A 25,341-nucleotide genomic window follows, 5' to 3' on the forward strand; every position below is an offset into this window, starting at 1 on the left:
TGTATAAGACTTGTGGTTTATTGGTTTTGACTTTTGAATGATACTCTTTGATTGATTATTTATCTATTCTCTATCAGTTGAAGAATTAGTTGCCTTATTTATTTTTCATTTACTGTCCGAATCAAATGAAGAACTGATGTTTGAGCTTTTCATTTCTTTCTTTTGTCATATTCATGATTCAATTGAACTGTTTGTCCATTCATGTTGCGATTTTATGCACCATAAATCCAGAAATCCCTACATTAGTATGTGTACACATAGCTAAATTGTGTGAACAAATCCACAATGAAGATGAAGGAGAATAAAGAGAAAATAACACTTCGATTAAGCTAAAGGGATTAACAGCTATAAAGCTTCTAGAGCTAGGGCTTCTACAGCAAAGCTGAACACAAAGGCCATTCATAATTAAGAGATTCTCTGATTCAATATAAGTTTCACCAGAAAATCCTGTTACTTTCGTTAAGGTTTTTAGAAATCATCTGCTTGGTTTCTACTGAATTTTTTTAGAATAACCTTTCCCACTGAAAGATCCGTCAAAATCTTATTCCAAATTTCATCATTGATTTTCCTCTAGGTATCTATCATCTGACCCCCACATTGTTGGAGGAATTCTTGATAGCTGGGAGATGTTTATTTTCCTATGATATCCACATGGAGATGTTTATTTTCTATGTTTTACTTTTAATAGACTTTTTAATGTTATTTTGAAGGTCTTGTGGAGTCTACGAACAACAATATTCCTACGAATGCGGACAGCGGTGACGAAAGTCCTTCTGAAGATATAAGTATTGCTACTATCGGTAACACTTCTAAACGCAAATCTCGTATTTGGGATGAGTTTGTAACATATAAGGATGAGAATGTAAAAGATAGAGCAAAGTGCAAGAAATGCCCAAAAACTGTTGGAAAATGTATTGGACGCTCCCATAAGGATGCAAATCAAATGCATATAGGTTATGATGCATCCTTGCGTGGCAAAAGAATAAGTCAAGAGACTTATCATGAGAAAGTGGCAATATCCATTATGAAACATAATTATCCATTTTCCATGGTAGAACATGAAGGCACTAGGGATCTTCACATCTATCTGAATCAAGATGTAAAACCCTATTGTAGGAACACCGCTTAATCCGACTGTTTGAAAATATACAAGGGAGAGAAAGAGAAGCTTATGGTTGCTTTGGGGAAAGTTTCAAGTAGGATATGTCTCACTTCGGATGTATGGTCATCAATCACAACTGAGGGTATATTTGTCTTAGGGCACATTACGTGGATGACAATTGGAGGTTGCATAGTAAAATTATTAATTTTTGTCACTTTCCTCGCCCACACAACGGTGTTCTTATGGCAGATAAAGTATTTCAATTTCTTAAGGATTGAGGAATTGAGAAGAAATTTTTTTCTCTTACTTTAGACAACGCATCTAGCAATGATAGCATGCAAGAAATTTAAAAAAACCAACTTATTGTGCAAGATGCCTTGTTATGTAAGGGTGATTTTTTTCATGTTCGATGTTCTGCCCATATCTTAAACCTAATTATCCAAGATGGTTTGAAGATTGCTAATGTAGCCATAAAGAAGATTAGAGAAAGTGTGAAATATGTTAAGGGATCTGAGCGTAGAATAATAAAATTTGCTGAGTGTTGTGAACAAGTTGGAGTGAGACACTCCATGAGTTTGCGGATGGATGTATCGACTAGACGGAATGCCACATTTTTAATGCTTGAAAGTGCCATCAAGTATCGTCTTGCATTTCAACGTTATGCTATGATAGAACCAGGGTACAACTATTGTCCATCAATTGATGAACGGACAAGGGGGGAGGAAATTTGCAAAATGCTGAAGCCGTTTTATGACATTACAATGCTTTTATCGGGTTCCGATTACCCAACGGCAAACTTATATTTCCAATGTGTGTGGAAAATTCAAATTCGTTTACTTGAAGAGAAGGAAAGCGAAGATGTTGTAATTAGTAGCATGTCAGATGAAATGATCACAAAGTTTGAAAAATATTGGGAGTCTTACAGTGTTGTGCTCGCTATGGCTGCTATTCTTGACCCTCGGTACAAGATGAATGTTGTAGAATTTTGCTATAAGAAGATTAATGACAACACATACAAAGAAAAGGTGGCATGTGTCCTAGCGGCTATGAATTTACTCTTTGAAGAATATGTTTCTCAATTTTCTGTGGACACTTCGAATCACGCTTCAGCTATGACTAGTGGCGACGTTTGCATTGATGATGACTTTAGTGTAAGTTACACTTTTTTTAAATATTCTTATTGTATTTAATTTTTTAAGAAGTATATCTAATATAGTTGATGTTTAAATGATTTAGGAATTCGATTACTATGAGAGTGAATTTTGTACCTCCAAGAAATCCGAATTAGACCTCTACTTGGAGGAGACAAAGTTTGATCATAAACAAAAGTTGAATGTTTTAGAGTATTGGAAAGACAACGCTGGTAGATATCCTATTCTCTCAAAGAAGGCACGTGATCTCATGAGTGTGCCAATAACTACCGTTGCAACGGAATCGGCCTTTAGCATTGGAGCTAAAGTTCTCACCAAATATAGAAGTTCGCTAAGACCGGAAAATACCGAAGCCGTAATTTGCACTCGCAATTGGTTATTTGGTTATCAAGATCAATGTAAGTTTTAATATTTAGTTTACCTACCATAGTCCATAGAACTACTAATATTTTTTGAAACATTTACGACTACTAATAATTACTAGATGAAGATCCTATGATATTTAATTACTTACATTTGCTACATGTAGGTGAAGATCCTACGGATGAACAACTCGTAGTACCATTATCCAAGGTTTCTCCTTTGGAATCAAGAGGATCAACTAACACTAATGTCATTTGATTTGGTATAGTTTCTATTAATTGATTTGGTAAAGTTTTTATTCATTGTTTCTATTCATTGATTTGTTATAGTTTCTATTCAATATTTTCCAATAGTTAACTTTTCATTGATTTGGTATAGTTTATATTCATTGATTTCATATAGTTTCTATTCATTGCAGGAGCCTTCTTCACCGGAGTTGGGAGACAACTGTCACAACTCTAAAGCATAGAAGCAAGCAAATGCAAGACGTTTTTGTTATTAATATTTCTTGGACTATTCTATGATGTTTTAGATTTAATGGGGATTATGTTTCTATGATGTTTCTTTTGGGAAAAGGTTCTATGATGTTTTGCTTATGGATTTAATGGCAATTATGTTTCTATGATGTTTGGATGGTTAAGAATAAAAAGGTTAGTTCCCAAAGCATTTTTCTAATTTATGTTGTAAAATGAGATTCTTTGGTTCATTTCTTAACATTGGATTGTTCTTGTATTCCTTTGAGGGGAAATACTGTATATCTCCATGTGATTGTTAAGAGCTTTGCATAAACTCTATGGGCATGATGTGAGGATCATTTCTGCAGGTTGGTATCAATGTATCTCCAGGATCCCATTAGAGCATGCTCCCCATACTTTTGAATTTATATTTTTAGGTATCTAAGTTTGGGAAATGATAGACTAAATACTGTATATATGTTTTACTAGAGCACTCTATGGGCATGATGTGTGGATGAGGAACATTTGTGAGTGATAGGTTTGGTCAAGAGGCTGATCTCCCTTCTAAGAAGATCAATATGCAAATCGATCTATGTATAGAGGTTGACTACCCTCTATATTGAATAATGGCAAACCATTTGGCCTGCTAATCTTCTTGGCACTTACCTGATGACTGCATCTATTTGTTCCTGCATGAAAACTGAAAAAAATAAACCTATTTGTTTTTTCCGTGCAGTCTGAAGTTGTAGCTCTTGGTATGATGACCGGATCAATGGGTGGAAGCTTTTTTGAAGTTCTGACTTCATCCGACTTCTATAAGAATACCAAGGTTGCTTTTCTTCCATGACAGACTCAATAAGTTTATTAAATATGATTATATTATTGATTTCGTGATTTTCTGGTTTTGACATGTTACATGACATTATACATGTTCGAGACATCTCAGGATCATTCCGCTGGGCCCCATTTCTTCCTGTGCAGAGTTCTGACTCGTTTCTTACCATGCTTTTGCTTCTATCCGTACAGAATGAAGAGCCTTCCTGTGGTTGATCTAGGTGGAGGGAAAATTGACAACATCATCACACAATCTGCCGTTGTTCACATGCTGGCAGAATGTGTTGGACTTCCTTGGTTTGAAAACTGGGGCACAAAGAAACTTTCAGAACTGGGCCTTCCTATCATGAAGCCCAATCAATTAGTGAAGGTTTTCTACTATCTGTTTCATTTAGTGGAATTGTCAATGAAGAAAGCTATCCCAGTGCGTTAATCGTTGATCTGCTCCAACGGGCTAACATGGTTGGTGCAATCAGTGGACCACTTCTGACTTCATGACATCTCAGAAGCCCCATTGACTGCAACAACCATTTCAGCATATCAGAGCACATTAAAATGGCTGGTACATTGGGATATCATTTCTCATTCAGTTTTTTTGAATGGCTGTATCATTTCTCATCCTCTATTATCTTGCATCTTATTATTGATTATTGATTCTTTAAAGAATATGAAAAATACCACCAGGATACTTTTGAACATTAAAGCTCTGCAGTGTGTTGAGAGATTCTAGATAAAATTAAAGGATCATCTGTCATTTTATGCACATTAGGAGATCAGCGAATAGTGTGGTTGACCGCCTGGCTAGGGTAGGAGTAGAAAAGGAAGGCTTGGAATTTTTTTATTTTTTGCCTCAATGAGTTTAGGCCTTTGTTGTTCAGTTTTTGCATTTTCCTTTCTTTTTCTTACTTCCTTGTAATGTTGGGGTTGAAGTTTTAATCACAATAGTTCTCAATTTCTTGTTCTTTTGTTTCAGGTGAGCGAGGATGAGCCTGTTTTGCAGGCATTTAAACTGTTGAGAGAAAAGGGTATTGGTGGGCTTCCAGTGGTGGAATGCGGTGGAATGAAGTCAGTTGGCAATATAAGCATCAGAGATTTTCAGTTCCTTCTAACCGCACCTAAAATATATAATGACTACAGGTCTGTGCTTTTATTTTATCCGTTCTTTCAGTGCTGTTGTCTTTCTCAACACACAAAATTGCATTAGTGGTAGACCTAAGTGGCTGTTTTCCCCATAGTTTCAGCACTCCCCCATGTCATCGTTCACTTGACGAAGTTGACGCTCTTTTACCTTAGCCGCATAATTGCATTAGTGGATCAGTTGTAATTAGCAAGGGAGCTGTCAAGTGATGGCGTAACAAGGTCTAAATTGCACCTAAATTGCATTTTGGGTTTACTTGAACTAATTTAAACATAATCTCCACCATGTTTGATCAGACATAAAATGCAAATCTGTCTGAAAGATGGCCCAAATTGCAATTAAAAGGGCATTTTGGGCCCACATCCAGATGCTTATGAAATAATTCATGCTACTCCAAATGTGAGGAGTGGAGTGGGAATCACTTCTAAAGAAATGATCATTTTTTTTTACTATTTCTCAATGAAACATGAATGTAGAAGCAATCCTCTGAAATTGAACGTCAATTTGATTCTTGAAGAACTTTTGATAACACTTTCCATGTAACACATGGATTGAATTCATTTAACATTACTCACTTTTGCCTTTGATTAAGCCAATATGGTTTATTGCGTTCTTGTAAGACCTGGATGTGTATCCGTCTGCATGGAACCTACGAGCCATATACTTTACTAGAAGCTGATGGATACTAAATCCGAGGACTCTCCATTTGAATGCCCTTGAGAGGGGCTAGAAAATTTCTAACTTTTGATTTTAACTGCGTGTTTGAAAGACCTGTATTTGATCCCAACCCTCCGATCTGAATGTTAGAGGGTTGATCACTTGATCCTAACCCTCTATAGATTGGAGGGTTGGGATCAACCTATTGAAATGATTTTTGGGGCACAACCTATTTAGGCTGTGGGCCATCTAATGGACGGTTTGGATCATCCCACGGTGCCGGCCATACCCTACTTTTAAGTTTTAACATTTTCCTAAATTAAAAAAATCGTTTAAATTTAACCACTGTTTGAATTTGCGGGTGACCCGCGGGTTGACCCGGCCCACCCGCAGGCCGCGCGGGTCACGTAAATTCTGACCTGCAAAAATGCGGGTCATTTCCTGACCCGACCCGTGTGACCCGCACCCGCATCACCTGCTGGTTGACCCGACCCGGCCCGGCCCACCTGTTTGCCAGGTCTAGTCACAACCCAAACGAACAGGGCCTTACTCACAATCATTTGGAACAATCTAAAACGAACAGAGCCTAAGATGTGATAATTAAGTCAGATTAAGAAAAGAAAAGAAAAGAAAAGAAAAGAAAAGAGGTAAGGCCATCGTGTATGTTGATATTCATTTGAATTAAAAAAGAAAAGAAAAGAAAAGAGAGAGATTAAGAATGAATTTAAGAACTCTTGTTAAAGCAATGAATTTAACTGAACGGATTAGTATGGCCATCCCCATCATCCATGGTAAAGCCTCACATATAAACGGTCTGGATCAGTGAACAAGTGGACCCCATTGTACTTATACCCGTTTAAAAACATACGCACATCTACTGGTACAAATTAGTATCCGCACCACCCATCGTGAAGACTGAAGAGAGAGGGAGAAAGATGATGCGACGGAAGCCAAGCAAATTGGAGGTGAGGGTAGAGGATAAGGAAGATATTGAAGAAGCACGAAGGCGTTCTCTTGCTTCCAAAACCACCACTTCCACTAACCCCACCATTTCTCTCCTTCAACAATTAGATCGCCCCAAAGACCCTTCTACCAAAGCCCAACGCATTGGCCTCACCCACCAATAAAAACCCTAACCCTAACCCTAACCCTAACTCTCCTCTTCTTCTTTTTTCCCCTTCATTCAAAACCCTAATCCTAATTCTCCTTTTCTTCCTCCTCGTTCATTCAAAACCCTAACCCTAACTCTCCTCTTCCTCCTCCTTCATTCAAAACCCTAACCCTAATTCTCGTCCTCTTCTTCTTCCTCCTCGTTCATTCAAAACCCTAACCCTAACCCTAATTCTCCTCTTCTTCTTCCTCCCCCTTAATTCAAACCCTAACCCTAACTCTCCTTTTCTTCTTCTTCTTCCTCCTTCATTCAAAAACCTAACCCTAACTCTCCCCTTCTCTCTCCATTCAAAACCCTAGACAACTTATAAAAGAAAAAGAAAAATAGAGAATAAATGGAAGTCGAGGTCAAGCTCCGCCTCCCGGACTCCGCCGCCCACCAGAAAGTCTCCGATCTCCTCTCCCCATTCCACCTCAAAACCCACCTCCAAGAAAACATCTTCTTCGACGGCACTTCATCCGAACTCTCTTCCAAATTCGCCATCCTTCGCCTCCGATTCTACGATGGCGACTCCCTCTGCGTAGTCTCCCTCAAAGCCAAAGCCACACTCATCGGCGGCATAAGCCGCGTAGAGGAAGACGAGGAACCAATAGATCCCTCAATTGCACGAGCCTGTGTCTCTGAGCCTTTGCGATTTGGATCCGTGATCAATTCAAACAGGATTTTGAAGAGGGCGAGGGACGAATTTGGGTGTGGGGATAAGAGTTTTGTGTGTTTGGGGAGGGTTTCGGAATGTTAGGGCAGTGTATGATTGGGAGGGGCTCAAGCTGGAGCTGGATGAGTCGCAGTATGATTTCGGAACGAGTTATGAGATTGAATGTGAGAGCGCCGATCCGGAGATGGTCAAGAAAAAGCTCGAGGAGTTTTTGACGGGGAATGGGATACCGTATTCGTATTCGAAGCTTTCGAAATTTGCGGTCTTTCGATCTGGGAAGCTACCTGAGTAAGAGATATTTGCATTTGTTTCTTTGCTTTGTTTCTTTTCATAGACAATTTGACTTTGGTAGTGGTTGATTGGCTCTAGACAATCGACAATCGATAAAAATTGTTTAGGTATAAATAAGTGTTCCTTTGATATGGTAATTTTTCTTTACTAATTAATTGGTCCGAGATTTATATCACTCTGATTTTTAAAGTTAAGATTCATTTACGTCCAAATTTGTTTTGGTTTGTTGTTGGATATCATGGGCATTTTTGGTATGTTACGAAGTAACTGAAAGAGATCAACAAAAAGAGAAAAAAAAGAAGATAAGTACAATACTGTGAATGAACTCAAAACTCACCATCCAAAACATTGTTTTCATTGTGTAAGAGAATGGAAGTCACTAGTTTAATCTTTTGCAATGCTTTGAGTGCAACATCTCAAAGTATTGGCAATTGGGAAATCCTTAGTGAATGGCTCTTCATGAGGATCTCAGACAGCTTAAAGTGGATCTTCTCAACACTGCTTTCCAATCAGTACAGACCTTAGAGGCAGGATGTAGACACAACTGGACTTCATTTGAGGTCGTTTGCTATTCCCTTGGTGCATTGGAGCGGACTTCAATGTGACTTGGTTTATTCATGAGAGGGTAGGTCGAGGATTACTTCCAACATGGATGCTTTCTCCGACTTTGTAGGAAGACATGCCTTTGATTGATCTTCCTTTTATTGGTGCTCGAGTCACCATGCTACCCCCTTGATTAGTAGAATTGATCTTTTTTTTTGTTTTGCTTGGCTTGGGGCTAAGAATTCTTCACCACCCTTTAGATAAGAACGAAAGTCACTAGTTTAATCTTTCTGAATGCGTTGAGTGCAACATCTCAAAGTATTGGCAAGGGGGTAACTATTAAGGAAGGTTTGGGGAATTCTCCTTGACTGATTGTTCATGATGATCTTGACTACTAAAAGTGGATCTTCTGTGAGGAAGATGATGTATAAATAATTGGCAATTTGACTTTGGTAGTGATTGATTGGCTCTAGACAATCGATTAAAATTGTTTAGGTATAAATAAGTGTTTCTTTGATATGGTAATTGTTCTTTAGTAATTCATGGATCTGGGATTTATATCACCCTGCTTTTCAAAGTTTAGATCCATTTACGTCCACATTTTTTTTGGTTTGTTGTTGGATATCGTGGGCATTTTTGGTTTGTTAGGAAGGAACTGAAAGATGTCAACAAAAAGAGAAAAAAAGAAAGATTAGATGCAGTACTGTGAATGAACTCAAAACTCACCATCCAAAACATTGTTTTCATTGTGTAAGAGGATGGAAGTCACTAGTTTAATCTTTTGCAATGCTTTGAGTGCAACATCCTGAAGTATTGGCAAGGGAGTAACTATAAAGGAAGGTTTGGGGAATTCTCCTTGACTGATTGTTCATGTTGGTCTTGACGACTTAAAGTGGATCTTCTGCGCATGGTGCAATGAGTATGGACCTCAGAGGTAAGATGTGGACAGAATTGGACATCATTAGAGGTCGTTGGCTATTCCCTTGGTGCATTGGAGGGGACATCGATGTGATATGGTTCATTCATGAGAGGCTAGGGTGAGGATTACTTCCAACATGGAAGCTTTCTCCAACTTTGCAGGAAGACAGGCCCTTGGTTGGTATTCATTTTATTGGTGCTCGAGTCACTATGCGACCCCCTTGATTAGTAGAATCGATCTTTTCTGTTTTGCTTGGCTTGGTGCTAAGAATTCCGCACCATCCTTTAGGTAGCTCTTCTTAAACCAATATAGAACCATTCCCAGAAATTTCCCTGAAATGATCAAAATGTTTCCACTTCCATCCCCACCAAAACGAAATTTAAATGATTTCCTTTTATATCATTTTTTTTCTCCAAAATTTTGACCGGAATTCCCGAAATTTGACCGAAAGTCTCAAAATTTGACCAAAACTCCCAAAATTCGGCCCAAATGGTCGGAATGACAAAAAAAAATGGAAAGATGTTATTATTTCCTTTTCATTTCATTACTGCATAGAATGATATTTGGTAGGCAACATCATTGAACTGCACATCTTGTGCATGCGATGTCAAATCGGCATGGACAAATAATACGTCGTAACTCTATCGTATTGAGTCTATTTACATTCGGTTGGGGTTCTTAGAGAGGAGACTGGTCATTGTAATTTCTTATACTTTTGTATTGAATATACTATTCTAGATATGCGCGACAATGCATGTCACTCGGTGTTCGATGTGATTAAGCCATTATGGATGGTTTTGTTGCTTATGTGATGATTTTTACGTATGTATTTGCGTTTATTCTAGCATTTCACAAAGTTCCATCTTAAAATTTCATCATTTGCACATGCTTTTTTAAAGATTAAAAACTTTGATCATTTGCATATGTTTCCATGCATTTCCTTTATTTTACAACATTTCCATCGAAACCGAAATGTTTCCATTTGCGTGACGACTGAACCCGAAACCGGAATTTAAAACCTTGGTCCTGCGATCAATGCCTTTTAGATTCGAGTTGGTTGGGTTAAAGGAGTCAAAGATGGTGGGAAATTTAAGCGAGTTGTGGAGTGAGGCTGTGGTTCTGTCCACGGGTCTGTAATTAGAAGGTAAATTTCTTGAAATTAAATCCAAACGGAATGAAATTGACAACTAGAGATGTGAGCACTATGATTCCCTCATTGGCAATTTGATATATCTATGAAACCAAGGGGATTATCTTTATGTTGCATTTATGCTTTTATGTTGCTGTCATGTTTAGTTATCATTTTTGTTGTTTTGTCCAAAACAGATGAAACATTTCGTTGCCATTAAAAAAAACAGACAAAGCATTCTATATTGGTACCGTTTAAAAAAAATTGTCTTCTAATTTTATTGTGTGTGTCTGTGTGTGTCTGTGTTTGTTTGTTTTTTTTTTCTGCTTTTGCTCTAGGCTAACCCAAACCCAATCCAACTCCACCTGACCCAATTTGGAAAAAAAAGGGTTAGATGGATCAGACGGGTCGGGTTAGGGTTGAGAGATTTATAGGCAGGTTGGGTTAAGGTTGACCATCCTCGACCCAAGGCTTTGGTTGGGTCGGGTTAGGGTTGAGGAAATGCTTTCTCGGGTTGGGCTAGGGTTGCCCTCAACCTGACCCAACCCAAGTTGCAAACCTAATGTTTTGATGTTTCCTGACTATCCATGAATATGTATTATGTAATATTAGGAAACCGATGGAAGCATAACATATTCTTATGGTTTTGGGGGAGGATGATGTTCTGTATCTGTGTTACCTGGTTCATCAGTTCACTTGGTTCATTTTGCAGTTTGTGGTTAGTTACCTTCATTATGAACCTGGTTTGTTTGGGGTAGGCTTCTTCAGTTCGTGAGTTTAGTATGCTCTAGCACGTCTTTGGTTATACTTGAAAGGAAATCATTCAAATCCTTCTAAATCCCAAATGTGTGGAATTTGGGAAGTCTGAGACTCAAGTAGAAAAAGGAGAAAATGTAAAATAAGGAAACCCAGATTATATAACCATTTATCTTTCATGCTGATTCCTATTTGTCTTTTATTAGGAGAGAGTATGGGGAGTCTAATAAAAGAGATCTCAAGGTATTCTTACTATTAATGCTTGATGATCCAAAAAGAACATGAGAGAGACAGAGACGTAATTTTGGATGTAGTCATATATGGATCAAACCCTCTTCCACATTTTTAGTACTTATCCCGTAGTCAATCTTTTATAACCCATCTTACTTCCTCATCTAAAGAAAGAATATGAGGATAAATGATGGATTATTTGGATGGAGAGATATTTTGGACAGACAGGTTTGGGCTTCTTGGGTTTGATGCTCTGCAACTGACACCTGTTGCAGTTTTATGGATCATTTAGATGGTGGGAAGTTCTTGTTACCAGGCTGATGAAGAAAGGTGTGCCATTCGAGTGGGACAAAGCCTGTGAGAACGCCTTCTGCAGCATAAAGGAATACCTCCTCAAGCCTCTTGTCTTAGCTATGCCAATCCCAGGGAAGCCATTGATCCTCTATATTGCAGCGCAGGACAGATCCCTAGGTGCCCTTCTTGCTCAAACCAATGATGAGGGGAAGGAAAATGCCCTCTACGACCTGAGTCGAACTATGGTGGGAGCCGAGTTGAACTATTCTCCAATCGAGAAGATGTGCCTTGCTCTCATATTCACGACAAAGAAACTCTAACATTACATCTTGGCGTGCACAGTCCACCTTATCTCGAGAGCCGATCTCTTGAAGTACATCATGTTAAGACCAGTACTATCTGGGAGACTAGCTAAATGGGCATTACTTCTCTCGGAGTTCGACATCATTTATGTCCCACAAAAGGCCGTCAAAGGACAAGCACTGGCAGACTTCTTAACTGATCACCCGATTCCAGCTGATTGGGAGTTACATGAAGATCTCCTGGATGAAGAAGTCTTCGTTGTGGACCTTCTGCCATGATGGAAAGTCTTCTTTGACGGGGCTGCTCGAAGAGACGGAGCAGGTCCTGGGGTTTTCTTTGTCACCCCACAAAAGGATATTTTGCCTTTCTCATTCGTCCTCACTCATAAGTGCTCAAACAATGTCGCTGAATACCAAGCCCTCATCATCGCCTTGGAGATGGGCTTAGAGATGAAGGTCCCTCAACTCAAAGTATATGGAGAATCCAAGCTTGTCATCAACCAACTCCTGACGAAGTATGATGTGCGCAAGCCACACCTCGTGCCTTACCATTGTCGTACTACACAACTCATGGGACAGTACGACGACATCACGATTGGGCACATTCCAAGACATGAGACCAAACAAGCTGACGCTCTCACTAACTTGGCCGCCACGATGGCCTTACCTCCAGATGAGACGACGGTGGTTTCCGTATGTTAAATATGGGCCTTGTCGACACCTCCTCCCCCCATCGAGGTTGAGGAACAAATAGAGTGTCTTTGTCTTCAACACTGAAATTGAAGATTGAAGACAACCCCTCATTGACTTCTTAGAGCATGGAAAGCTTCCAGAAGACCCCAAGCACAAGACAGAAATTCGTCGTCATGCTCCTCGTTTCTTCTATCACAAGGACCAGCTCTATCGATGCTCATTCAATGGAACCCTCTTGACATGTCTGGGAGAAGGAGAAGTCGATGAAGTCTTGCAGCAAGCTCACTCCGGTGTATGTGGGGCTCACCAGTCAGGACTAAAGCTTCATGACCAAGTAAAGAGGATGGGGTACTATTGGCCCACGATGGTAAAAGATGCAATGGAGTTCGGTAAGAGATGCAAGCCTTGTCATTTTCACGGGGACTACATACGACAACCTCCTGAGCCGCTCCATCCTACAGTGGCATCGTGGCCATTTGGCAACTGGGGCTCGACGTGGTTTGTCCATTGCCTAAATCTTCGAAGCAACATCTTTACATCTTGGCGGCTACTGACTTCTTCTCCAAATGGGCCGAAGCCGTCCCTCTTAAGGAGGTAAAGAAGGAGACTGTTGTCCAGTTCATCAAGAATCACATCATCTTCCGATATGGCATCCCTCGCTTTATCACCACTGATAATGGGAAAGCTTTCAAGAATAGCTTGATGAACCAACTCTGCCTTAAATTCGAGATCAAGACAAGGAACTCCACCAAGTACAATGCACCTGCCGACGGCCTGGTGGAGGCGTTCAACAAGACCCTCTGCAAGTTGCTTGAGAAGGTTGTTTCTAAGTCAAAGAGGGACTGGCATGAGCAAATTGACGAAGCACTGTGGGCATATCACATTTCATGTCGAAATGCCACGGGGTTCACGCCCTACTCTTTGGTGTATGGAGTTGAAGCGGTTCTTCCAGTGGAACTCCAAATCCCATCTCTACGGATTGCCAGCCAAGAGGGTCTCACTGAAGATGACAACGTCAAGTTACGACTCGCTGAACTTGAGGCATTGGACGAGAAGAGGTTGCAAGCACAACAATGGATTGATTACTACCAAGCACGCTTGTCCCGAGCCTTCAACAAGAGAGTCTGACCAAGAACGTTTCAAGAAGGAGAGTTGATTCTCGCGGTAAGACGACCCATCATTCTTTCTCAACGCTCAGGCAAGAAGTTCGATTCAAAGTGGGATGGGCCACACGTAGTGAAGGAAGTCTACAGTAGTGGTGCCTACCTCCTCATCACTCCTGACGGGCTTCTCCTCGGACCCTTCAACGGAAAGTACCTCAAAAGATACTATCCCTAGGAGCGTGACGCTCCATGTCACACGAGCCTAAATTGCATGATACTCCTGGCCGGTTCGAGTATAAACTGTGAACGGCACGAAAAAAAATTTGTGCTACTCATAAACTGTGAACGGCATAAACAAAATCAAATATTCTATTCATTGTACTACTCATGGCCCGCATGAGTATAACCTGTAAATGGCCAAATAAAAAAAAGTGGGGCCATGGAGAGTCCACGCCCCACACAAAAGTCCTATTAGACGACCACTTCGAAGGAAAAACAAAACACCATGGGGAACTAGGGTAGAGGAGAGGGATTTACCAAGTGTGGCTCTTGTGTTTTGGCACTTTTTAGTACCTTTGTCAGTCGTCTGACAATTTCATTTAGTAGCTCGTGGACCAAGATGTGGTGCTTTTGCCTACCTATATACCGTTATAACAGATAATAGTTGGGAGTGCTTGCTTGCCAAAAAGGTCTTTCTTAACTTTTCTCAGAGAGAAAGTCTCTTCCGAAAGCGATTGATAAAGACATCTGTCATATGCTTGACTGATACCATACCACCAATGGAAAGCGACGCAAGTCCCATTATCCCAGTTCCCTTTTCTCTTTCGTTAAGTAGACTCGTCAACGGTGGCAGAGTAGTAACCGATCTATCACTCTGGAAGTTCAACTAAAGCTACAGCCGGCAAGTTCTTCTTTCCAGTGAGGAGCATTTCTTAACGGATTCAAGTAATCACTATCTTATGAAACCTAAACGACTACTGCGGACTGGACAGAAAGAAGGATAGGGACTGTAAACTACTACTGAAACAAAGACAGATATTCAAGGGTAGTTACAAGATTGAAACTGAAAGTTCCGACTCCGAGCACTTCTATTGGGTTGGTTGTGGGTGCCATGATTTTCCAGCCTTGACCATGAAGACCCTGGGTAGTGCTTTCCTGAAAAATGACGGAGGAGGTCGCCAGCAATTCAACACAATACCGGGTCTAACGGAAGGAATTACTAAACTTGACTATGCTATCTTTGTTAAGATCTCCACCATTGCCTCCATCAAAGACATGATCCCACATGGCGCCCTGGTCATTCTCGCGCCCCTAGTTGTTGGGACCTTCTTTGGTGTGGAAGTCTCGCTTTCCAGGTGCTCCTGTTGGGACTTGTAGAAATCATGTATATGTCGAGTACCAGGAAGAACTTGGGAAGATTCAGCTTGAATTAGAGCCCTACCATAGAGGGGCATATACCTTGCTGTGTACATGCAACTGCCAAAACGTGAAATGATGGGGAGATGGCGATGAATTTGTTAAAAGAAGGGTGCTAGAAGCACAAGGAATAGCATATTAGAAGCCTAATGAGAGCAAGTTTCCTGACAGGCTTCTCTGCTATCATTTCCTTCTAGCAATTCCAAGAGGTAAACATGGAACTCATTTACAGGCTCCCCTTTCGGAGTCCCATGAATGACTTACTCCATCCCCGGCCGAATGGCGTATATGCAAAAGAAGATGGGGACGAAACCTTCGCTTACATGTTTGAGAGAGACGGGGCCGCCTGGATTCACCTCGGCCGATCAAGGAATCTGTGCTGAGGGAGCTTCACCATTGATGTTTTTTATTCTTCAAAGTTGGGATGATCATTTGGTGCATCAGAATTGGATCATGCTTGTTGTGGCTAGTAATGGGCAATCAAATCAATGGTCCTACTATGTACATGTGTCCCAAATGGCGATGGCCATGTTTGTCACAATTTGTGAATGAAAAGAACGGTGCAAAGTGTTGGAGGAGCTCACGATGCTAGCGCTCTCAGTAGTGATGCTTGGGAAGGCTACCCAAAGCTATATTTATACCCAAGAGTACCCTCTATTCATGTAAATAAATTTTAAAAAAAAGAGAGAGAAGAAGAACTGTGGGGTCCACCCTCTATAATATATTATAAAAAAAAAAGTGACCCGTGAGGTCCCCGACTCTCTCAAACCTTTCCTCTCGTTCTCTCTCTTCATACTCACCCTCTCTCTCTCTCGTGACTTTATCTCCTAATCTCTCTCTGTCTATCTCCTCCCAAATATCCTTTCTCATCATCATCTCCAGCAGCAGAAAGAAAGTGATACTCTGGAGATCGAGAGTGGAACCGATGGTGTAACCTAACAAATCCCTAAATGCCACATGCCACATGCCACATGGGAGGTAGTTTTGCCATTTTCATGAAGAAAAAAGCCAAAATTCAAGGGACAGATTTCTAATGTGTTAAGAGGATATTTGTTCGGTTCAATATGAGAAGTCTGAGACTCAAGTAGAAAGTGGAGAAAATGCAAGAGAGCTGGAAATAAGGAAACCCAGAGTATATAACCACTTATCTTTCACGCTGATTCCTATTTGCCTTTTCGTAGGAGAGAGTATGGGTAGTCTAATAAAAGAGATCTCAAGGAGGTATTCTTACTATTAATACTTGATTATCCAAAAAGAATATGAGAGAGACAGACGTAATTTTGGATGTAGTTATATATCGATCGAACCGTCTTACCCTCTTCCACATTGTTAGTACTTATCCTGGAGTCAATCTTTTATAACCCATCTTACTTCCTCATCTATAGAAAGAAATATGAGGATAAACGATGGATCATTTGGATGGAGAGGTATTTTGGAGAGACAGGTTTGGGCTCCTTGGGTTTGATATTCTGCAACTCACACCTGTTGCGGTTTTATGGATCATTTAGGGGCCGTTTGGACATGCGGATTTTAGAAACCAGGTTTTAGGTTGAAAAACAGTGTGAAAGAGGGTTCATGATAAGCTTATGCATGCTGGGCTGACAGTGTTTCTTGGATTTTAAGTAAGAAAACCAGGTTTTAGAAATCTCTCCCGCATCCTCGATTTCTAAAACCTGGAAACATGGGGTGATCTGCTGCTCTCTTGTTGCTGGAAAGAAGGGTGAGAAATAAAAAAACGACGGCTGGTTTCTTTCTACTCTCATCTCCATGTACAATTTTGAGGAAATCCAGGTTCCTAAAATCCCGTATCCAAACGGCCCCTTAGAAGGTGGGAAATTCTTGAATTTTTTTTATGACATAGGGTATCCCCACCCCAATTTTTAGGGCGGGGGACTATTCCCTACGGATGCACACAATCACTCGTAAACCACGCGCATCGGGTAAGCCCTACCCATGACTTTAAGCTAAAGAGCCACAACCGTATGGGTTAAATTCTTGAATTTTTGAGGATAAAGATCTACCTTAAGATGGTTGGCATGGTAAGTTTTGATTTACACCGACATCTTGGTCTCATCAACACCAGTTTTTCATGGGCCATACGGTGGACAACATCATTAGGAAATTGACATTTGATTTTGACTAGAAGCATCCCCAAAACAAAAGTAGTAGCTAGGTGGAAACCCCATCCTAGGAACATCTTCGAACTAGACATCACTGGTTGCCCCATTGGCAACCTAGGCAGGGTAGGGATTGCAGGCATTTTAAGAATTCAGAGGGGAGATATCATCTACTCTACTAAAGCTGAGGCACGTGCTCCTCATCGCTGTTTGTATGTTTTCTTTAGTCAGGTGGAGGGCAACCTTGAGGTGGAGAGTGACTCGTTCAATTCTTTAAAATGCCAGCAATCCCTACCCTGCTTAGGTTGCCAATGGAGCAACCATTGATGTTGAGTTCGAAGATGTTCCTAGGATGGGGTTTCCACCTAGTGTCCAGTGATGGCCCATGGGGATTAGCCAAGTTCATTGATGGGATTAGAGACCTGAGTTTGTACAGAACTATATCTTTTTTGCGTATTCCTAGAAGCACCGATGATCTGGCTGATCATCTAGTTAAATCAAGGGCTTCTAGTGGCCTCTTTTACTCTGGCCTTTAGTCTCTTTTCAGTTACGAAATCAAATCCTACTGCCCTGGTGGAATGGAAAGAATGATTTCGTCTACAACACCCGACTTGACAAATGCAATTTCTTCATCGAGCCAATTCCATCATCCGACCCATCAATTGAATGCTATAATTTCCCTAATGTATTCTATTAATAATAATCATTATCCCTCTCTGTAAGTTCCTTAATGTCCTCTATTAATAATAATCATTATCCCTCTCAAAAAATTATAGGGGGGCAGATGACCATTGATTTTATGTTTAGAGAACTTTGAAAACAAGTTTGCTTTTACTGGATGATCTCCTTTCAGGATGGAACCTGCTCACTATATCAATGGTTGGGATCACATCATATACATGTATTATGCTGTCATTGTAATACAATGAGGTGCTCCCACCACGGCATAGTGGTTCCCACATGTGATCAATCTGACCGTCCACTTGATGGTCCTTGATTTTGACCGCCAGTGGACCACAAAAGACAGAAAACGCCCAATCCTAACATCTAATACTGTATCTTTTGTTCTTGGACATGGATTGTCAAAAACTACATAAAGAAGTGAACAAAAAACGCGCATTTTGGGATGTTAGGGTTGGAATGGACTAAGTTGAGTCTCAATATAATGAAATATTCCTCAGTATATAATACCTTACCCAATCTAAAATGTGACTTCAACTTATAAGTGTAAAAGCGAAAAGAGAAGATAGAAATTCAAATAGGCTCTGTTCACTTCTTTTCCCCGGAAAGGAAAGGAAAATGAAAGGATTTCATTTTCCTTTCCTTTCCAGGTTACATGGTAGAAGGGAAAGGAATGAAGAGGAAAAGGCTTCGTTTTCCATGGAAAGCCTCTTTCCGATATATTTAATCGGAAAGCAAATCTCAAGTAACAGGGAAAAAGTCAATTTCCACGTCATTTTTAGCCTTTAAATAAGAAATTCCACATATGATAATAGTTTTCCCCGGAAAAAAATTGAACATAGAAATTTTGTCTTGTCAGGGAAAAAAAGGGCTGTTTTCCAGGGAAAACAGCACCAGGGAAAAGAAGTGAACAAAGTCATAGGGATAGAGGGTGTAACCGTCCTCGTGAACAATGGTTACACTTACAGCCATGGTTTTATATTTCGGTTTCCGACCCCACCTAAATCAAAATTTTGGAAATCCGGCAAAATGTTAAAAACAATATTTTATTCGATACCAAATTTCAGAAATTTTGGTTGAAATTTCGGTAAAATATTAAATAAATTAGAGAACAGTTTTTTGGGTGAAATTCTGGAAGTTCGGATGAAATAAAATACCGTTTCGGTGTCGGTCCGGGCTGAAACCCTAAATTTCGGATTTCGGTCGAAATTTAAAACCATGGTTATAGCTTAGCCACATAAACATAATGACAAGTATCACGTGCAGAATGGCCCATGGTTGTCCGATTTAAAAAATGGGGCCCACCGTCTCTAGTCACCCTTAAATTCAGGCATGTCAGCAAGATTATTCTTTGTTGCGCCGATGAGGATGCCCTTTCAGCTGATTTATGCAAGGGCGCTCCTCAGTTTAGCATTCCTCATGTTTGAGAATGTAAAAGCAGATCTCTTAAGCCAAATTGGTAAGGTAGAAATTGCACTAAACTAATTTATCGGTTATCGAATCCAGATCTCTTCCAAAAAATAAATAAATAAAGAAACAAGAAAAAAAAAGAGAGTATCAATCTATGATATCATACACAAGTTTTTTTTCTTGTCATTAGTTTTTTTATATGGAAATTTTTCACCTCGATATTTTTTTCATAGAAAATAAAATTTTCAGCATTTTGCAAACCCATTAGCCATGGAGATTATTTTTCCAAAATCAAGAAATTTCCCCCTCTTCAAGGAAAATCATCAACCTATGTTTTAATGGGTGGGGTCCACCATTTACGCCCATTGCATATGCACAGCACGGGCTGGGAATGCTAGGCAGAGCATATGCTCTACACAGTGGGAGTTCCCTTTTCCAGGGAGGACTAATAGGCACACAAATATAAAAAAACAAGAGAGGTAAGAATACCAGCTTTAAAAAAGTAATAGATATCGGAATAAAAATTGAATAGTTCTCATTGGTTTCCTCCAAGAAGGTTGCAGCTCATGGTATCTAATTTGAATATATGCAAGAAGCTTAAAAAGTATAGATACCGGAATAAAAATGTCACACTACATACATGTATGCCCTGTCCCTCCATGCCTTCAAAACAAGCAGTGATAATCTCTAAAAACCATACTCCAATAGGCTTAACCCCTAAGGTCAAAGTTATTAAAGAGAACTGCAATTCAACCAAAACAATTCTAGCAATACCCTACAGCTGCAGCAGTACAAGGCTTGCATATAATTTGTCCTTCACACCCATTTAAGAGAACCCAATTAACTTTCAACATCAAGGCTTGTTACTTTTTTAGAAGTAGAAGACACTTACTTTTTAAGTAGTTGAAGCCAGAATACACACTTTAAATTATGATGACAGTTAATATTGTATATTCTGAGCTTTTCTACCATACTAAAGACCTGAAAGTAGAAGGAATCAGCAATCACCCCCTTGTAGAGACTGATATCCCACACCCTTGTTTTGATAAAAACACCCAACTCTTTTATTTTAAACCAACAGCTACACAACTGTTGGCGGCTAATCAGAGAAGACTAAAAGGCACATAAATATTAAAACAAGCAAGGTATGAATATCAACTTTAAATAAAAAGAATTTGATCACACTTGCTACATGTCAAAGAAGGTTAACATGTAAAAGAACACTTCCATGAGTAATGTTTCTACGAGAAAAAATATTGGAGAAGTTCTCATTGGTTACTTTATATCTCTAATTACTTTAAATATGGGAGAAAAAATATGGAAGGTTAAAATATAAAAAGAATGAGATTGTTGTAGCTCATGATATCTAATTTGAATACATGCAAGAAGCTTAAAAAGTAAATATAATGGAATAAAATTTCACACTACATATATGCCTTGTCCATCCATGCCTTGAAAACAAAGCAAGCAGTAACAATCTCTAGAAACCATACTCATAATTAGGCTTGAGTTGCAGACCTAATAGCCTGTGTATACCTTCACACACATTTAAGAAAAACCCACCCATTTTAAGAGAACAAGCATAACTTAAAAAAATCAAGGCCTGTAACTAGTTAGTAGAAGCCTTAATGAAGGCAGAATACCCACTTTAAATAATGATAACAGTTAATACCAATCTATCAGGCATTCAAGACCAAAAAGAAGGGAAGGAATCAGCATTCATCAAAAAGTTAAACGCCCCTTCATTCCATGATATGATAATTAAAGTCATATATGAAGAGATAGTTAATTCACAACTAGGCAATTTTCCTCTACTTTATCAAGCCAACAACAACTTTTCACTCCTACCTTAGCCCTACCAAATGACAAAAGAACCTACAAAAGGACAAAAGAACCTACCATACTCACTTTCTTTTCTTGGAAGGTGGCTGAGGAACCTCTTCTTCCTCATCCTCATCCTCATCGTCTTCCTCATCATCATCCTCGTCTTCCCCATCATCATCATCGTCATCGTCGTCGTCGTCATCATCGTCATCATCATCCTCGCTCCCTTCCTCGCCATTTGCCTCCGGTGTATCCTCCGGATCTTCACCATTGACGTTCCCTTCATCACCTGATAAGTCATCCTCACCCCCATCGTCATCTTGATCATCAACCCCATCATCATCGTCATCCTCATCATCATCGTCCGTCTCACCATCATCCTTATTCTCAGGAGAAACTTTGGGTGTGCTTTGGCCGAGTATAGCTGGAATATCTCTGTGGAAGAGGGGCAAGTATCATCAGTTGAGGTAGACTTATACTCGTAGATTTGAGATTTCCTATATCTAAATATGAAGAAAGGAAAGCAAGAAAGAGGATCATACCCCTCAATTATGTCGGCCTCCTTCGGCAAGACACACATTTCATTAGACTGCAAGCCCATCTGAAACAAACTTAGTTCATGTGGGTAAAAAGAATAAAATTATGACATTAAATAGTATCTGAGTTGATAGAGAACAAAAATGAGACTAATGGGTTCTCCTGACTCCAAAATTCCGTCAAATATACAGAAACCAACAATATAGAAAGATTACTAACCCAGCAAGATAAAACTAGCCAACTACTCCTAAGGCCCTGTTTATGATAACCGATTGTGGGGTCCTCAACCGATTATTGGACTCAAATTTAGTGCAATTCTCGGTCCAATAATCGGTTGGAGACTCCAAAATCGGTTGTCATAATCTAAAACAAACAGGGCCAAAAAAAAAAAACATGAAAATGGCAATGACAACCCTTTATCCAATATAATTAAAACAGAGGTAAATAATCAACACATAGCCTTCCCTCCCGTCAACCTCCATCCTCCTTAAAATCTACATTCTTTCTCCCAACAACAGTCAGAACCATATGAAATGTTCTAATTGACTTACAGTAATAGTGGAAAATCATAATAGTGTCATAAATAATAACTATAAATCCTAAAATCAGGTCATGCTTGCTAAAATATGAAGCAATAGCTATACAGAAATCATAAGAATAAAAAAAAAATTGATTCAAGTTACAAACCGCCTATTGAAACAGCACAGAAGATTTTCTAGCAGTGATTGTAGTACACTAACCATGTAATATGGCAACAAAACATATTTCCATTGGATGTACAAATTTCAAGCAAAAATGAAGCAAGACCCATCCTCAAAAACCCTAGCATTTGATGCTTCTATGGGTAACCTAGGCTTTTTAAGTCTCTCTAGCTGAAAAAGCCATCTTTGAAATAACCACCAAATCCAGCCTAGAGCCTGAACCATCATCAAAAACCCTAGTCTTTGAATCTTCTATGGGTAACCTGACCTTTTAAGTCTCTCCAACTGAAAATCCAATCTTTCAAATAACCACAAAATTCAGCATTGAGCCCTATATGAGCCATAGAGAAAGCTAAAGCAAAGTCATAGCTTCTCATAAACCCTAAAACCAAAGCAAAAATCTTCAGAGGTAAGAGAGTTTCTTTCCCCATTCATAACATGACAGAAACCCACATCAAATATCCCAGATTTAAGACTTCAATATAGCCAGAGAAATAATATTTCGAAAAGAAAAAACATTGGGAAAACCCTATTCCAAACCCTAGTTCTATAGATATCTTGCTATACAAACCCTAAATAAATAATAAATAAACAAAACCTAAAATCCAGAACAGAAACCCAAGTTTTAAAACCATAGCAACCTAAAAAAAAATCCAAAAACCCCAAAATAAAAGTAGGCAATCCAACCAAAAAAAAAAAACTTTAAAATCTTCAAACCCCATTAAAGAAATAGCCTTACAGAAAAACCCAAATGAAAAAAAGAGGAACTGAACAATAAATATAGAAAAAACAGAGCTTGAATGAAACCCATACCGCTAACAAAAGCCACAGAACAGATTTACTAGCAACAAGAACAGTCTCCACCACAACAGATTTCATAACTGAACAGAGCATCCTCTCCAAAACAACCACATCATTGGAACCATTTCTGGAAAAACCCTCAATCTCCATTGTAATACAGATAAAAACCCTAAATAAAAACCTTGGAAACGAAAAAATATATATAGAGAAATAAAGGAGGAAGAGACAGAGAAGCTCTTGGTTGCTGCTAGGCTGCTCGCTCTATCGCGATATTACAGTGGAGTGTAGAACGCTTGGGACGGGTGAACTCGGGTTAGGGTTAGGGTTCTTTTCGTAACTTCGCGAGGGGGCTAAAAGGAGAATATCTTTTTAGGGTTTTGAATGATTTCCCTCGCCCCAGTTTAGGGTTTTGAGGTTATTAACTGCATTCAAGTGGGGTACAAGCTATTGAGTTAGACCCCGTACCGATGTAAATAAATCTCATGTCGTGTGGGTAAATTTTGAATAGGAAGAAAGTAAATTATAGAAAATAAAAATTTCCATGAAAAAATATTCAAAATGTAAAAAAAGAAAAGAAAAAAAATAATGGATTTGCTAGGGATTTTCTTAGAAAGGCATTTCACGGCCAGCTGTTGCACGAGACAGCAGCCACTTAAGCTCACTTTTCAGCAGATTTTGTCTTATTCAGATCATTCTTTTGAGGTGGTTGTTCTCTTGTGCAATAGCCAGGTGTCAAATGCCTATGAAATCCCTAAAAAATATATAGAAAATAAAATTTTGCAATTATCCTTTAAAGGGATTTGCTAGCAATCATTGCAGAAGGCATTTCAGGGATGGGCTGTTGCATGTGAGAGCAGCCACCTCAGATTAATTCAATGAATAAGGACAAAATCTGCTGAAAAGTGAGCCTCTGTGGCTGCTCTCACAGCCCATTCGCGAAATGCCTTCTGTGATGGTCCCTAGCAAATCCCTTCTTTGTACATCTTAATATCTTATGGCAGCTATAGAATCTCTCCCAATTGCCCAATTCAATGAGCTTGCCAATAACTTTATTTTCTTTGGTAAAATATCAAACAAATTTTGTTGGAGGATTGGTTGACATTCGATTCTCGAATCTTCAAATTGTGATGAATTATGGTACCCTAAAGAAATTTGGGCTTTTTTAGAGTAATGCTAGGGAAACCAATTTTACAACCGAGCAAGGAACTGAACAAATGGGTTGTTGCCACCACATCACAAGCCGCCTACAACCAATCCTTTGGTTTAGGAAAATTAACAAATAGTTGATCGGAAGAAATGATGTGGTTGTAAGACAGCTATACTATGCTATACTCTGCACAAGGTAACATATGGTCAGACGACCACCACGGAGTGATTTCTCCAGGAAGGCCCTCCGATGCTTAAGTTAGTGATTAAAACAGATGATGTAATGCTGATGAAAAGACTATGAATATTAAATTTCGGGATTCAGTCCTTACCTTAGAATATTTGTGAGCTATTTATAGTGGGGGTTTGGGTCTTAGATTACCCTTTTACCCTTGGGGACAGGTGTCAACCTCTTGTTGGGTTAAACCTTACCTGTCTCTTATGCCCTTGGAGAGGTGTTGACCTGTGTGGCTGGGTAAGGATTATACTAAGGCTTTCCATCTTAGGTTGCGACTACCTCATTGCCCCTTATTGGTTGATGCCTTTACTGGCCGGTCCCAATGCCACGTGTTATTTTATGATTGGAGGGTCCTTTTGGTCCCCATCAGTAGGTTTCTCCCATTGGTCTTTTTTGTTGTTGTTGTTGTTGTGTGTCTCCCATTGGTCTTACTCTTGGTTATCATATCATTTTCCTTTATATGTATTTATTAAGCAAGTTTTTGAAAAAAAATCCATGGAAAATGAATTTATCAACCAGTAGAAAACTCAATTTCTTAGGGAAAAAAATCATACTTTCCCTAGAGGCCGCCCATATGGATTGCAGGAATGCCCCTAAGAAGTTTGGGAAAATAACGTTTTCATAAGCTCTTGATTTTCATAAGTAACTTGAACCTCCTCAGTACGAGTTTTATCTAGAGAAAT

General features: G+C 39.4%; 2 protein-coding genes and 2 pseudogenes across 6 annotated transcripts; 3 read left to right on the forward strand and 1 right to left on the reverse strand.

Moving 5' to 3' along the window:
• The first annotated feature begins 814 nt into the window (after nucleotides 1–814).
• Nucleotides 815–3,718, forward strand: LOC143878286 (zinc finger BED domain-containing protein RICESLEEPER 1-like). Of its 3 annotated transcripts, none has more exons than XM_077380589.1 (4): nucleotides 815–2,253; nucleotides 2,339–2,651; nucleotides 2,783–2,902; nucleotides 3,035–3,718. In XM_077380589.1, exons 1-3 carry the CDS (start codon nucleotides 1,672–1,674, stop codon nucleotides 2,872–2,874), a joined length of 987 nt encoding a protein of 328 aa, XP_077236704.1. In that variant the 5' UTR covers nucleotides 815–1,671; the 3' UTR covers nucleotides 2,875–2,902; nucleotides 3,035–3,718. The 3 variants fall into 3 exon arrangements, with proteins under 3 accessions (XP_077236704.1, XP_077236705.1, XP_077236703.1); XM_077380590.1 differs by having other exon boundaries at nucleotides 2,783–2,878; nucleotides 3,019–3,718; XM_077380588.1 differs by having other exon boundaries at nucleotides 2,783–2,878.
• On the forward strand, nucleotides 3,249–5,270 carry LOC143878158 (SNF1-related protein kinase regulatory subunit gamma-1-like; annotated as a pseudogene). The gene is made up of 4 exons (XR_013250884.1): nucleotides 3,249–3,266; nucleotides 3,808–3,905; nucleotides 4,007–4,275; nucleotides 4,879–5,270. The product of XR_013250884.1 is annotated as an SNF1-related protein kinase regulatory subunit gamma-1-like (transcript).
• A 1,307-nt stretch (nucleotides 5,271–6,577) lies between these two features.
• LOC143879474 (triphosphate tunnel metalloenzyme 3 pseudogene) lies at nucleotides 6,578–7,992 on the forward strand (annotated as a pseudogene).
• A 13,137-nt stretch (nucleotides 7,993–21,129) lies between these two features.
• On the reverse strand, nucleotides 21,130–23,701 carry LOC143879475 (uncharacterized). Of its 2 annotated transcripts, none has more exons than XM_077381879.1 (3): nucleotides 23,287–23,701; nucleotides 21,778–21,824; nucleotides 21,130–21,670 (listed from the first exon to the last, which is right to left on the reverse strand). In XM_077381879.1, exons 1-3 carry the CDS (start codon nucleotides 23,422–23,424, stop codon nucleotides 21,316–21,318), a joined length of 540 nt encoding a protein of 179 aa, XP_077237994.1. In that variant the 5' UTR covers nucleotides 23,425–23,701; the 3' UTR covers nucleotides 21,130–21,315. The 2 variants fall into 2 exon arrangements, with proteins under 2 accessions (XP_077237994.1, XP_077237993.1); XM_077381878.1 differs by having other exon boundaries at nucleotides 21,778–21,836; nucleotides 23,287–23,693.
• Between the last annotated feature and the right edge of the window lie 1,640 nt (nucleotides 23,702–25,341).

This window comes from Tasmannia lanceolata, unplaced genomic scaffold, assembly GCF_043159265.1.
Source record: "Tasmannia lanceolata isolate RefF3 unplaced genomic scaffold, GAP_Taslan_0.1 ptg000006l, whole genome shotgun sequence".
NCBI lineage: Eukaryota > Viridiplantae > Streptophyta > Magnoliopsida > Canellales > Winteraceae > Tasmannia > Tasmannia lanceolata.

What these genes read in the sequence shown, in the direction of transcription:
- LOC143878286 (XM_077380589.1), top strand. Translation starts at nt 1,672, where the DNA reads ATGAGTTTGCGGATGGATGTATCGACTAGACGGAATGCCACATTTTTA. An exon ending in GCATTGATGATGACTTTAGT is followed by an intron (nt 2,254 to 2,338) that starts GTAAGTTACACT and finishes TAAATGATTTAG; the next exon opens with GAATTCGATTACTATGAGAG. An exon ending in ATTTGGTTATCAAGATCAAT is followed by an intron (nt 2,652 to 2,782) that starts GTAAGTTTTAAT and finishes TGCTACATGTAG; the next exon opens with GTGAAGATCCTACGGATGAA.
- LOC143879475 (XM_077381878.1), bottom strand. Translation starts at nt 23,424, where the DNA reads ATGGAGATTGAGGGTTTTTCCAGAAATGGTTCCAATGATGTGGTTGTT. An exon ending in TTCTGTGGCTTTTGTTAGCG is followed by an intron (nt 21,837 to 23,286) that starts GTATGGGTTTCA and finishes AGTTTGTTTCAG; the next exon opens with ATGGGCTTGCAGTCTAATGA. An exon ending in GAGGCCGACATAATTGAGGG is followed by an intron (nt 21,671 to 21,777) that starts GTATGATCCTCT and finishes CCTCTTCCACAG; the next exon opens with AGATATTCCAGCTATACTCG.